The following is a 14298-nucleotide window of genomic DNA, read 5'->3' as shown; positions in this document are numbered from 1 at the left end:
GCAAAGCTGTGTCAGGTCAGAAGTCTTTGGGTATATTTTCCAACCAGCTACCATTCCATGAAGGCACCTTCTTTCCCTGGGCTGCAGTGCTTGATTGATGTAGTTGAAGGGAGCTGTACATCCTAATGCCTCAGAAAACGGGGTGCCAAAATGAGACAACCCAAAGATAACAAAGTGTGTTGGGTCAGATAAACCCCAAGTTTATCACCATCAGGATGATTTCAAAGGGGGCTGGGACGTCAATGAGAAAATGTGAGTCTATTCTTAGCGGTCAATTCACAAGAGACTCATTAAATCTGCTTAAGAAAAAACCAACCGTTTAGCAGGAATACTTCAACATAGATTTCCTTAAAGAGGGTTCCCTCAGATTAGAGATGACACACTGGTGGGGGCATGTGGAGAGTGGCAAGAGGTAAGAGAAGGAACTAATAGCTACTGGATTTTTTTCTTAACAACCAGCCTTTGGGATGACTTTTAAGACCCCTCTCTCCTACAGATTGGGGAAACTAAGCTCGTATTAGTATACCAAGGGCTGTCTGGCCCCAAGCCTCTATGCCATGCTCACACTGGACCATGTGCAGTATCCAAGTGGACTTCCTTACACTTGGCATCTGGGATGTGTAAAGTCAGAGCATGAGTATCGTGAACTAGTCTGTATTGTAGGAGGCTCCAAAGCCTTCCCAGCCTCTCTTCACTGGGTTCATAACTCTTGGCCAGCGTGACAAGCAAAACAGGCATCCAAACACTGCCAAATGTCTCCTGCAGAGCAAGCACCCCTCTACTGAGAACCTGTGACACAGATACTTATTATCCAAGCACAGCTTTAATCCTTTTTTTTTTTTTAACTGTTCTTTCATCGCCACCAAACCACAACTTTTATCTTCATAAAGGACACAAAGTTTTAACAGGGACACAATGAAGTCATTTATGTATTTTGTGTCTTCATTGTGTGGGATCCCAGTACAGCTAAAAATACTCATGAAATTTTTTTTATCACAATTTAAATATAAATCTGAATTGAAGCAATACTGACCTGCTCTGTGGTGTCTATCAGTGAGCAAGATTAGGATTATGCAATGAGTTCCTGAAACTAAGAGAAGCTTGCCCAGAACATCAAAGGTTTGGCTCCATATCTTGGAGGGACTCTCTGCCTCTTCTCCTAGCTACAGTTTCTAAGAGGAGTTAGATGCCTGGGTAACTCCTCTGGCTCTCCTCTCTCCTTTCAATACATTTTCTCATTCTTCATAAAAACAGCAAGGGCGTCTGAGTAAATTTTAGGGCAGACCAGGCCAGGGATAGGACAAAGAGGCTGGAGAAGAGACATGAGAGCATTGCCCAGAACAGCCCACCCCTCATTTTGCCCCTCTGTTCATGGGAGTCTTTGGAATTATCTCAAGCCATCTAGAATTCTGAAGGTGCTGGTGTGTGCTAAAGTAGGATGCTTCCACCCTACCAGGGATGAGCCCAAGCCTGAAGCATGGTCAAGTCTGCAAATGAAATGTGGGGAGAGGAATGCAGAATTAGGAAGTTCGGAAGGAAGGTTCTCTCTCTGGACTTGGGGCCAGAGTGTGGCTCTGATAATTCCTTTCCCCCACCTCTCCCTTCTGCCAGGAGTAAACTTCTTTTTTCTTCCCCAATTCTTTTACCGTTCTCCCTCTGTTTGTAAATCTTCCAGAGAGAAACAGCAGCAGCCACTCTCTGAGATCAAAGTTTTAGCAGGCAACAAAAGACCTCCAAGGAGGCTGTTGCCATGGGAACTCTGGGAGCTGAGGCCCTTCTAATGGGCAAATCTCCCTGGTTAGCAGCACCAGGCTATGGCTGGCAAAGAGGGAGATGAGGGGGAGGGGGAGTCTTGGCAACAAGTAGCCTCTCTGAACAGCCTGAACTGAAATCACTGGGATGTGGGACAGGATTCAAACTGGAACTGCAGGGAAGCAGGGATGGGTGCCAGGGCATTTCCACACAATCTTAGGAAATACTTCCATTAAGTAGCCCTGGAGTCACCTCCTGGGAGATATCCCCTCCCTCAAATCCATTGATTAGTTAATCGGTTCTTAATGGCTTTTAAAAACACTAGTGAGCAGAGACATTTATTTTCTACCAGACACAGGACTGTGAATAGCTTGAATTAAGGAGAGAGAGAGAGAGAGAGAGAGAGAGGTCCATGCCCGCCCATTCTTTTACTTGCCTAGGTAATCTACGCAGTACTCTTGGGTAAGTCGCAGGAGGAGATGGAGGAAAAAAATAGAAAAATGACAGGAAGACAAAGGTAATTCTACAGCATTGTATTTATGGGAAAGAATCAATCCCAAATTGGTGCCTACTCGTGGGGACCTGCTGAGAGCACACCTATTTCTGGCCTCCTCAGTTAGCACTACATTTGGCCCATAACGAAGCAGAAACTGATGACGAATTCCACAAAATGTTAACAGTGTGTGTTTTTGCCTGCCTGGCATTCCTTTCCTCTTCATTTGGAAACAACTGCCTGGTTTCCTTCGGGAAAGGGCTTCTTCTTCCCTCTGTAGCCCCAGTGGGGGTGGACTGCCTCCCTCCAACAGCAGGGCTAGAAGTTTTGCAGAGAGAGAGAGAGAGAGAGCAGCTGTCTATCCTGAGGCAGGCAGAGGCAGGGGCCTGCCCAGCTCCTCATTGTTTCATGTGAAGAGACCTTGCCCGAGAGTGGAGCTGAAGAGGGAGCAGGAGGGAGAGGCAAGAACAGCCCTGCTCTGTGACACACTGATCGATCAGCCACCAGAGCTCATTTATTGAATCTGGGGATGCCCCTGGGGTTTGCCTGCTACCTATGCCAAAAGATACACCCAAGTCAGTTGGAACCTCTATCCCTGGCGATCAAAATAACTGTGGAAATGTGACAGTTCAAGGTGACAGCAGGGATAATTTCTTCCCCACTTTGCTGTTTGGTTTAAAGTGCGATCAATAAGCAAAATCTTTTCTTTCTGCGATGGAAACAATATTAAACCAAAACAAAGCAGTGAATGGCGATTTGAGGAATTACCTTCTGTGGAGAATTAATTTTTAAATCCAGGGGCCTTTGAAATGAAATTAAAAAAAAAATCACCGAAAGCCTGTGGAAAGCCATATTGTTTTCCTTGTATCTAAGCAAGCTGGATTGAACTTGTTCTATGTGTTAAAGCTCATCAAAGAGGGAGCTTCTGTGATTTCTCCCATCCACCTATAATTTCAAATTTGAAAAATCCTCTTATTTACCATTAGCTTGAGCTAAGCACCCTTGCTTGCATCCTCTTATTCTAATCTCAGGCTAGAGGCAGGAGTATTCAGCCTCGTCTCCACAGGGGTCCCTGTCCCCCTTTTAAAATTAAAGATCTTTAAACAACAAGCTATTACAAGGGACATCAGAAAGGAGAGGTCAGGCCCTCATATGGTACATAGAAAGAAGTAAGAAAAAGAACAGGCTGCTTTTAGATTTTAAAATAATAACTTCCCGGCAGGGACCTTCCTGGAATGGTGAAGACTTCTTCCTGCCAGCTGGAGCTGCACCAGGGAACTTTATTCCTATCCAAACAGTGGCATGGTGACAGCCAGTCTTTGCCACTGATCCCAGAGACCAATGTCTAACCCCAAATGGATGATCTCTGGACACCCCACCTCCTGTGACTGTCTGCTGGTGCAGCCCTGCCAGCATCCACCCTGCCTAAATCTCTCTAGGGTATCTGTCATGGCCATCTCAAAGCACCAAAACACCGTGTGCTTTTTCCAACTTTAGAATGACTTTACCTTCTGAATCATCAAAAGGACAGCCAAGGGTGTTTGGGAGAGTTTTCCTGTTTAATGTTGTAACAGTGGTTGTCCTCCCGTTTCTGTGAGTCAGTCATGGATATTTCTGAAAGCTCTGAACAAGCTTCCATGGCCACTGAGGTTCAGATGTATGGGGCGGAGGGAGGGGCGACTGCTGCTCAGTGGGGAGGTATTCAATCTAGACAGGAGCAATGGTGCCTTTGAAGTGAAGGCCTAGGTCAATGGTTTAGAGAGTTTAAGGAAGAAATGCAGAGAACCAAGGAAGCGAGCCTGGGGTGAGTAGAAATCCTAACCTACAGCCCCTAGCAGCAACCACAATTTTTAGTCCATAGCTAAAAATGTAGCATGTTAGCACACTCAGGACTTGTGGTATTATGTAAACAGATAACGTTAGGGATGGAAAGCAATAGGGTTTAATCACCGACACCTTTGAAAACCTGGGTGCAGCCACAACAGTAGGGCACTGGATTCCTTTAAATTGGAAGATGGGGGGAATAATTGCTACTCTCCTACCCCATAAAAGTATTACAGGAAGGCATCATGAAGTGCAGCTTATTTTCAGTGTGAGTGGGCACAGCGCTGGCATCCGCTGGTATCCCTTCAGATGACATTTACTTGGAGTGAGTGTGTGTGTGTGTGTGTGTGTGTGTGTGTGTGTGTGTGTGTGTGTATTCACTTGAGCATTCTCTTTATATTGGTGGACTATCCCCCAAGAGCCTCTGACTTCCCAGTGCTAAGCAGTGGACAACTGACCTAATTGGGCCAATTGGGATTTCTCTCTTAAGGCTAAATTTTTGTTCTTGTTGTTGGGAAAATACAAGAACAGAAAATAACATTTATTTTTTTTTCTACCAAGGGAGCCCCAAAGATATTTTTCAACAGTTTCCACAACATAAAGCCAAGGGCCCTGAAGCATCTTGAACAATGCTGAGAACAACTACTATGTTAACCACTGTTATTTTCTTCTATTTCTCCCAAAATGACTAAAGAAAAGACCTACAGAGTCAACTAACCTGGGCCCATGAGGACTCATAGAGACTGAACCACCAACCAAAGAGCATTCAGGGGCTGCACCTAGCCCTCTCCCTCCACATTTGTAGCAGATGCACAGCTTGGTCTTCATGTGGGTCCCCTAACAACCAAAGCGTGGGTGGGGGTTGTTTCTGACTCTTGCCTGCCATTGGATTCTCTTTCCCTAGCTGGACTGCCTGGTGGGGCCTCAGTGGGAGAGGATGCCCTTAGTCCTGCTGAGACTTGATGTACCTTTGGTGGTACCCAAGAGGGGCTTCCCCTTTTCTCCTGAGAGAAGGGGAAGGGGTAATGGGAGGAGGGGCTTGTGATGGTGGGACTGGAAAGCTGCCATTGGGATGAAAAGTGAATAAATAAATTAATGGAAAAAAAAAAAAAACCCTGACTAAAGAAGTGTTCCATTCACTTCCAGATATAGATGACTAGGAAGCTCGAGTTGAGCATCTATATATTTATTGATTCCCACCCCATCCTCATCCCCCTTTATCTAGGAGCAGAAGTCCAGCACAGCAAAGCCAAACAAAAGAGAAGCCTAGACCCCCATGGAACTATCTGTCTGTCTGCGGCAAATGTAGAAATAAACTTCTGGGCAGAAAAGTCACTGAGGTTAGAAGACGTTTGTGTAGAGGCTAATAAATTCTTTCCTAAAATAAGGTATATTCTTTAGGTCTCCTTTTGGTTTTGATACCCTTCAATGCATTCTTTTTTTTTCTTGGTCCTTAAGTTAACTAGAACCAGTGTTTTCAACCACAGTTTCTGATGAATCTATCACTACTAATCGCTTATATACATTGGAGAAGATTGTGACTAATGATTGTGACCGAGTAAGTCCTTACATTACTTATTTAATGGCATCGGTTTCTGTCCTAACGAAACACAGCCCCTGGAGCCCTGGTGGGGTCCCACAGACATCTTAAATTCTACATGTTCAAAACCCAACTCATCCCTCTGCTTCTCTCACCTGCATTTCCACCCACATCCCATTTCTTAGTTAATGGGATGGCTGGTTACCCACCTAGTTAGAAATCCTTGCATCCTGTTTAACTCATCTTCCTCACTTCCTCAAGATTGATTGCTTTGGTCTCAAAACTTTTGTTAAGGTTCTCAATCTCCTATTCTGGCTCAGAATCTCATTCTGAGACGAAATGAAACGGAACCATATTGTTTCACTTGAGACTGCAGATGTTTGTTCTGCCAACCGAGACATGCAGTATTAGGTAACATTTAAAAGGCACAAAATAAGAATGACCTAGACATTCTGCCCCTTTGTCATTTTAAGACATCTTTAGCTTCGAACCCTCCTGATGTGGCAGATATAAACATGAAAAGGTATCGGCCCTTGGCTACGTAGAATCCATCATTCAATGTTATTACAAAACTCCAAGTTTTGTAAGGAATGGAAGAAAAGAACACATATAGTATCAGTGTTACCACTATTGTGAGGTAACACCAGAACATACCACCAAGGGGTTGGCTCTATTCTTGGCCCGTTTGTTTTATAGCAGTATCCAGAGTGATTCATCTACTCTCATGTGGTTCTGCCTGTCTATTGGTCATCATTCTTTTTTTTTCTATTTTTTATTAGATATTTTCTTTATATACATTTCAAATGCTATCCCAAAAGTTCCCTATAGCCTCCCTCCGCGCTGCTCCCCTACCCACACACTCCCACTTCTTGGCCCTGGCATTCCCCTGTACTGGGGCATATAAAGTTTGCAATACCAAGAGGCCTCTCTTCCCAGTGATGGCCGACTAGGCCATCTTCTACTACATATGCAGCTAGAGATACGAGCTCTGGGGGTACTGGTTAGTTCATATTGTTGTTCCACCTTATAAGGTTGCAGACCCTTTCAGCTCCTTGGGTGCTTTCTCTAGCTTCTCCATTGGGGGCCCTGTGTTCCATCCTATAGATGACTGTGAGCATCTATTTGCCAGGCACTGGCATAGCCTCATACAAGATAACTATAACAGGGTCCCTTCAGCAAAATCTTTCTGGCATATGCAATAGTGTCTGGGTTTGGTGGATGATTATGGGATGGATCCCCAGGTGGGGTAGTCTCTGGATAGTCCATCCTTTCGTCTTAGCTCCAAACTTTGTCTCTGTAACTCCTTTCATGGGTATTTTGTTCCCTATTCTAAGGAGGAATGAAGTATCCACTCATTGGTCTTCTCTCTTCTTGATTTTCTTGTGTTTTGGAAATTGTATCTTGGGTGTTCTATGTTTCTGAGCTAATATCCACTTATCAGTGAGTGCATATAATGTGACTTCTTTTGTGATTGGGTTACCTCACTAAGGATGATATCCTCCAGATACATCCATTTGTCCAAGAATTTCATAAATCCATTGTTTTTAATAGCTGAGTAGTACTCCATTGTGTAAATGTACCACATTTTCTGGGTTCTTTCCAGCTTTTGGCTATTATAAATAAATAAGGCTGCTATGAACATAGTGGAGCATGTGTTCTTATTACCAGTTGGAACTTCTTCTGGGTATTTGCCCAGGAAAGGTATTATGTCCAATTTTCTGAGGAACCTCCAGACCGACTTCCAGAGCGGTTGTACAAGCTTGCAATCCCACTAGCAGTGGAGGAGTGTTCATCCTTCTCCATATCCTCGCCAGCATCTGCTGTCACATGAATTTTTTATCTTAGCCATTCTGACTGGTGTGAGGTGGAATCTCAGGGTTATTTTGATTTGCGTTTCCCTGATGATTAGGGACGTTGAACATTTTTTCAGGTGCTTCTCAGCCATTCGGTATTCCTCAATTAAGAATTCTTTGTTTAGCTCTGAACCCCATTTTTAATGGGGTTATTTGAATTTCTGGAGTCTAGCTTCTTGAGCTCTTTGTATATATTGGATATTAGTTCCCTATCAGATTTAGGATTGGTAAAAATCCATTCCCAATCTGTTGGTGGCCTTTTTGTCTTATTGACAGTGTCTTTTGCCCTACAGAAGCTTTGCAATTTTATGAGGTCCCATTTGTCAATTCTTGATCTTACAGCACAAGCCACTGCTGTTCTATTTAGGAATTTTTCCCCTGTGCCCATATCTTCAAGGTTTTTCCCTACTTTCTCCTCTATTAATTTCAGGGTCTCTGGTCTTATGTGAAGGTCTTTGATCCACTTAGACTTGAGCTTTGTACAAGGAGATAAGAATGGATCAATTCTCATTCTTGTACATGATAACCGCCAGCTATGCCAGCACCATTTGTTGAAAATGCTGTCTTTTTTCCATTGGATGGTTTTAGCTCTTTTGTCAAAGATCAAGTGACCATAGCTGTGTGGATTCATTTCTGGATCTTCAATTCTATTCCACTGATCTACCTGTCTGTCATTGTACCAGTACCATGCAGTTTTTATCACAATTGCTCTGTAGTACAGCTTAATGTCAGGCATGGTGATTCCACCAGAGGTTCTTTTATTGTTGAGAATAGTTTTTGCTATCCTAGGTTTTTTATTTTTCCAGATGAATTTGCAAATTGCCCTTTCTATATCAGTGAAGAATTGAGTTGGAATTTCGATGGGGATTGCATTGAATCTGTAGATCGCTTTCGGCAGGATAGCCATTTTTACTACATTTATCCTGCAGATCCATGAGCATGGGAGATCTTTCCAATTTCTTCTTCAATTTCTTTCTTCAGAGACTTGAAGTTCTTATCATACAGATCTTTCACTTCCTTAGTTAGAGCCACACCTAGGTATTTTATATTATTTGTGACTATTGTGAAGGGTGTTGTTTCCCTAATTTCTTTCTCAGTCCATTTTTCCTTTGTGTAGAGAAAGGCCATTGATTTATTAAAGTTAATTTTATATTCACCTACTGCACTGAAGCTGTTTATCAGGTTTAGGTGTTCTCTGGTGGAATTTTTGTGGTCACTTATATATACTATAATATCATCTGCAAATAGTGATATTTTGGCTTCTTCTTTTCTAATTTGTATCCTCTTGATGTCCTTTTGTTGTCGAATTGCTCTGGCTAGAACTTCAAGTACTATATTGAATAGGTAGGGAGAAAGTGGGCATCCTTGTCTAGTCCCTGATTTTAGTGGGATTGCTTCGAGTTTCTCTCCATTTAGTTTGATGTTGGCTACTGGTTTTTGTAGATTGCTTTTATTATGTTTAGGTATGGGCCATGAATTCCTGATCTTTCCAAAACTTTTATCATGAAGGGGTATTGGATTTTGTCAAATGCTTTCTCAGCATCTAACGAGATGATCATGTGGGTTTTGTCTTTGAGTTTGTTTATATACTGGATTATGTTGATGGATTTCCAAATATTAAACCATCCCTGCATCCCTGGGATGAAGCCTACTTGGTCATGATGGATGATCGTTTTGATGTGTTCTTGGATTCGGTTTGTGGTCATGATTCTTAAACCCACCATCTTCTGTCTTCACTTTCTTCTGATTTCCAGACTTACATTTGCAATTGCCAGTGAGCAATTTGCCATGGACAATTTTGGGTAACACCACTTACATTACTTAACATGACGAGTTTCAATCTATAAAAAATATCCCAATGAAACACAGTCCCTGGAGCCCTGGTGGTGTCCCACAGACATCTTAAATTCTACATGTTCAAAACCCAACTCATCCCTCTGCTTCTCTAACCTGCTTTCCCACCCACATCCCCTTTCTTCGTTAATGGGATGGCTGGTTACCCACCTAGTTAGAAATCTTCGCATCCTGTTTGACATATCTCCCTCAAATTCTTCTATACAGCTTCAAGATCGATTGATTTAGTCTCAGCACTGTGGTTAATGTGTCTCCATTCCCTATTTTGGTTCAGAGTCTCATACCTGTCATCTGTGCCTCAGCAGCAGTCGACATATCCAACCCAGGCTTGCACTCCTCCCGCTAATGAGCCGCCTGCCAGGCAGGGAGTGTGTTTCCAATGCCTCTTGTGCAAACCTTCACTCCAAATATTGAAAACATATCCCTTGGTCATTAAGTCCTTCTTTTTACTAAAATGAATCCTCTAGCCATTCCTCATAGAAAATTTGATAACCACTAGTTCATGGTGCTGTAATTAGCAAACTATGAACCCCAGGAATCTTTTCAGGCCACCCCATTCTTTGACAGAGAACCCAGAAATCAGGTTACTTTCCTGGTTTCCCAGGAAAAAAAGGACCATTAAACAAAATAGCCTGCAGACTATAACAACCAAACAACTCTAATTTCTTTTTAATGTGACAGTAGTTTTGAAAAAAATTATAAAGGGATGCCAAGATAAAGACTCAGAGTTTGGCACTTTGTGTTTTAATGCGCTCAAATTTTTTCACAGATTGCAATCAATTCCTTTAAATAATGGACAGTCTTGCCCAAAACTGTCCATAGCAAATGATCCCATTCTGGATGTTTCTAATTAGCGTAGAGCAGAGCAGGGCTGTACCTGTCCCTTGGGTGCATCGGGTGCATCGGGTGCATCGGTTCAGTGGTGCCACTTTTATGTAGAACTCTGACTACGGTGTCCTTCGTTTGTGGTCACTTCTTCTCAGTACTGAGCTCTGCTCCTCATCTCTCCTCCCATCACTGGTGACCACTGTCATCGAGCCTTCCAGTCATTCACCAGCTGCTGACCCCTTTGGGCCCCAAGAAAGGCTCCGCAGTTAGCTTGGATTCAGTCCAGAGGAATGTGTATCTTAGCCTATCCTCAGATGATAAAACTTTCCATCCATTCATTCCCACCCCACCCCACATCTGCTGAAGTGGGACCAAATTATCTAAAGTGGTTCCTTACCTGGCCTCTTTTCCTCTACACACAATTACTTCTCTGCAGATGGCTGCCTCGGTCTAATAGCTGTGCTCACAATTACCTAACTGCAAGCTCAAACAAACTTCTTGTTACTGCAAACTTGGCTATTAGAGTTCTAAGATTAGGCAAAAAAGAAAAGGAAAAGAAAAAAGTATCTCTTAGATCCTGTCTGATTTAAAAAGCCACCACAGAGTCAAGTCTTACCCTCTCTGTGTTCTTGACATTCTCAGTAAGTCTTTTACTCCTTTAATTTCCTTTGAATAATTCATATCTCTCCCTTTTTGTACAAACCACAGCAGTTTAGTTTCTATGTTGGCCCTAAGGATTATGTTTAAATCACCCGTCTAACAAGGAAAACCAACATTACCTTAGTTCAGTTTGTAGACTCTAAGACTAAGGCATGAGAACTATTGCTTTGCCAAAGTCATGACAGAACCTAAAAATTCTAAATAGAAAATGCCACTTTATCCCTACATATTGGGATTCTCATGGAGGGAAAAATAAAAAAATCAGTCTTAACCTTCATTTACATTTTAAACAAGGCCCTCTTGGATGTTCCCACAAATCACTTTCAGCTAACTTTTGGAGGCTACAAGAACAACAAGCAAAACCACAATGTCTTCTGAATACAATTTAAAGGGTATATCCTCAATTATTTTTTTCCTTACAATTAATAGAGGGCTTTTCTTTGTTTTCTGTGTTGGTTTAACCCAAGTATTTTTTTTTTTTATCTAACCAACATTTATGAAATGCAAACTATGCACTCAGTCTTCAAAGAGATCATTTCCCGCTAACATTCCTCCAACCCACAAGAGGAAAAGTAGCCAAAGCAAGGAGTTTTCTTTTATGAAACAGTTAGTATTAATAAAGATTACAAGTATTTGCTTGAGAACAACTTGGACACTTCTGGTTAAACTTAGCACACCTCTAAATATCTCTTCTCATTGGATGCATTTTATTACTAGACTCTCCGGCTTACAGACACCTTGCTCATTTGTGATTATCTTAAGCAGAGACAAATGTCAGAGGCCTGTAAAATATGATAGAGACCAACGAGAGATAGATCGCATCATGTGTACGCATCTCAGACGGTCCCAGGGTCCTTTCTCATGTAATTAACCATCACATAAAAAGACAAGAAAGGGGTAAGGGAAATCAGGGCTAAAGGTGAAAGTAGGAAAGGTGGGGACACTCAGGAGATCAGAAGCACTTCTCACGATGCTCCAAAGAGAGCCTCAGCCTTCCTGAAGCAAGGCATGATGAGCAGAGCTACAACCCAGAAGGAGAATATTCTACAATAGGCTGGTCTGCTCACACAAGATAAAAATCATGTATGCAGTCTGCTAATGCATGCAGGGAGAAGATGAACGGGATGCAAGCAGCCTAAGATGAAAATGCTGCCCCTGGTTTTCACTCACCCAACACCAGCAGTTCCACTGAGTCTTCGTTTTTGCCTTCCAGGTCATCCGGGGTGGTGATGATACAGTAGTAGAGTCCGCTGTCTCCCCACATGAGCTTTCCAATTTGAAGATCTGCATCTATTATCACAGAAAGGAGGACCCGCTCCTAAACCTCTGTTCTCTGGAAGGAAGGCATTGAACGATGGGGCCTGGGACAGGGGCGCCCTTCTGGAACATCTATTCCTTTGCCCAGATACTGATTGGAAAATGCTCACTTCGTTTCAAACAAAATAATACAAATTAGCATCCTTAAGGCAAGAGAATAATTAGGGTACAGCCGCCAAGTAGAAATAGTTCTAGTCAACTTTCAGGCGTAGTTGGTTGATGTCTTTGAACGAGGTCTACAGCGGCACCTAAGAACACGGTAATTTTCCGAATCATCCTGGGTTCCTAGAAACAAACCGATCTCTTCAAATAATTTAATAATGGAATCATTCATGAGACTTGTGACTCAAGTCACAAAAGACATGTGACTTTTTGTATCTAAAGCTTTGGGGAGCTGGAGAGAGTGTGGAGTTGATTCACCCTCCTGGCTCTCTAGCTTGCACGCATCCCTTCTCCAGGCAAAGGAGATGTTAGGGAAGTCTACTTCTCAGGGTCAGGAAAGCGGCAGGGAAGGCAATATCGAGGTATAGAGTGTCTGCCTCGAGTTCTTCCCCTAAAACTCATTTCAAACAGTTCTGCCACCAATCTCTGAGATGGGAGGCCAGGCTCTGAAAGGCTACCCCAGAGCTTCTCGATCTTTCCTACATGCCATGTTGTCCATACCCCCTCCCTGTACTCAGAGCAAAATGCCAGGGCTCTTGCTGCTCCCATCTCCCACAAAAATCAGATCCTTGAGTGGCTGAAAGACTAAGAGTTGACTTACTTTCCCCTGTGTCTGGGGAAAACCCTGAACCTCCCTCCCACCCCCTAGATTCAGAACGGGGGCATCATTACCGTGAACTATTGTGATCTCTCTGCCCCTGTAGAAATCTCCCAGGGTAACCGTCGAGCCCTGTTTGGAAGCTACCACTCGGACGGTCCTTCTGCTGTCTAAACAATCCAAGTAGGGGTCCCATTCCAGGTTCCTCTTGCTGAGCGCTTGGGCTCGGGGAGAAGACATGCCCAAGGATTCTCCCATGCGATCCTGGCAGTAGGATTTGAACTTCCACTGAACCACCGCAGGCTGATGGGAGGACGTGGAAAAGTGGCATCGAAGCACAGTGGGCTGGAAGAGCATGGCCACCTTCTTCTTGTCAGGCACTGTGACCTGAAGGCCTTCAACCATGGCTGTAAAACAGAAGGAACATGTCAGAACAGTATCCATACCACAGACCCTACCTCTTGCCACATGATATCATCTTCCGTCCTGACATCCTTGTTCTGCATGTATTCAGGCCCACGGTTCCAGGTTACAGTCTATCATGATAAGGGAGATAGAACAGTGGGAGTTTGAGGCAGGCAGTCACACTGAACCCACAGTGCAGAAACAGAGTTAGGAATCTGTGTGCATAGCTCACGATCTTCCCTTTATACAGCCTAGGTTCCTAGCCCAGGGAAGGATTCTACCCATGATGAGCAAGTCTCCCCACCTCAACCTAATCCATATAATCCCTACAGGCATGTCCAGAAGCTATAACTCTGGTCATTCTAGATCTCGCTAAGTTCATAATTGAAACTAACCACCACATTTGGCAAGATATCCTAAAAGTGCATCATCTAGCCTCTTGCCCTCAGCTCCACCCCTTTGAAGTAACTCCATTTGAACACCAAGCTTGACAGATTCCAAGCAACCTAGAGTTTCTCTGAGGGACCCTTGTTATTCCACATCTCTAGGTAATTGCACACGATGACCCTTGTCTCTGGAATGCTTGGCTTTCCTTCCCTGGGAAAACGGTTTCCCATGTTTCAAAACCCAATCCTAATGTCTTCTTTGACCAGAGTGTCCCTTCCTTCTTTGTGTTAGCAACATATCTCCTATATAAACAGTTATTGTGACAATTTTGTGAGAATTTCTTTTCATGCCATTTCAGGAAATGATAATGTATTGTCTGGATTATGAAGCCCATGGTTACTGAACAAATACTTGATAGAAAAACAATGAAACCAGGAAGTAACACTTCAAGACAAATCGACTTCCCTTCCAGATGGTGACCAAGCAAAGGGGAAGAAGTAACAGAGCAAAGAAGTCTCTTTATGAGAGACCTCAGCCCCAAAGCAATAGACTAGCTTGAACAGCTTTTAAGAGTAATCGAAAGAAGAAAAACTAAAAACCAGATGAGAAGAGACACCAGCTGAGG

General features: G+C 43.2%; 1 protein-coding gene across 8 annotated transcripts in view; it reads right to left on the bottom strand.

The window, feature by feature from the left end:
* Positions 1–14298, bottom strand: part of Ildr2 (immunoglobulin-like domain containing receptor 2) — a 62773-nt gene that overhangs the window by 34240 nt on the left and 14235 nt on the right. For all 8 annotated transcript variants that reach the window (XM_011238731.2, NM_001164528.1, NM_001357432.1 and 5 more), the window contains exons 2-3: positions 12956–13288; positions 11975–12094 (exon numbers count right to left, since the gene is read on the bottom strand). In XM_011238731.2, the coding sequence (XP_011237033.1) occupies positions 11975–12094; positions 12956–13288 (453 nt within the window). The remainder of the gene's footprint in view (positions 1–11974; positions 12095–12955; positions 13289–14298) is intronic.

Source organism: Mus musculus, chromosome 1, assembly GCF_000001635.26.
Source record: "Mus musculus strain C57BL/6J chromosome 1, GRCm38.p6 C57BL/6J".
Classification (NCBI taxonomy): Eukaryota; Metazoa; Chordata; class Mammalia; order Rodentia; family Muridae; genus Mus; species Mus musculus.
Note: the sequence above shows the minus strand (reverse complement) of the source record. Positions and strands in the feature narration are given on the sequence as shown.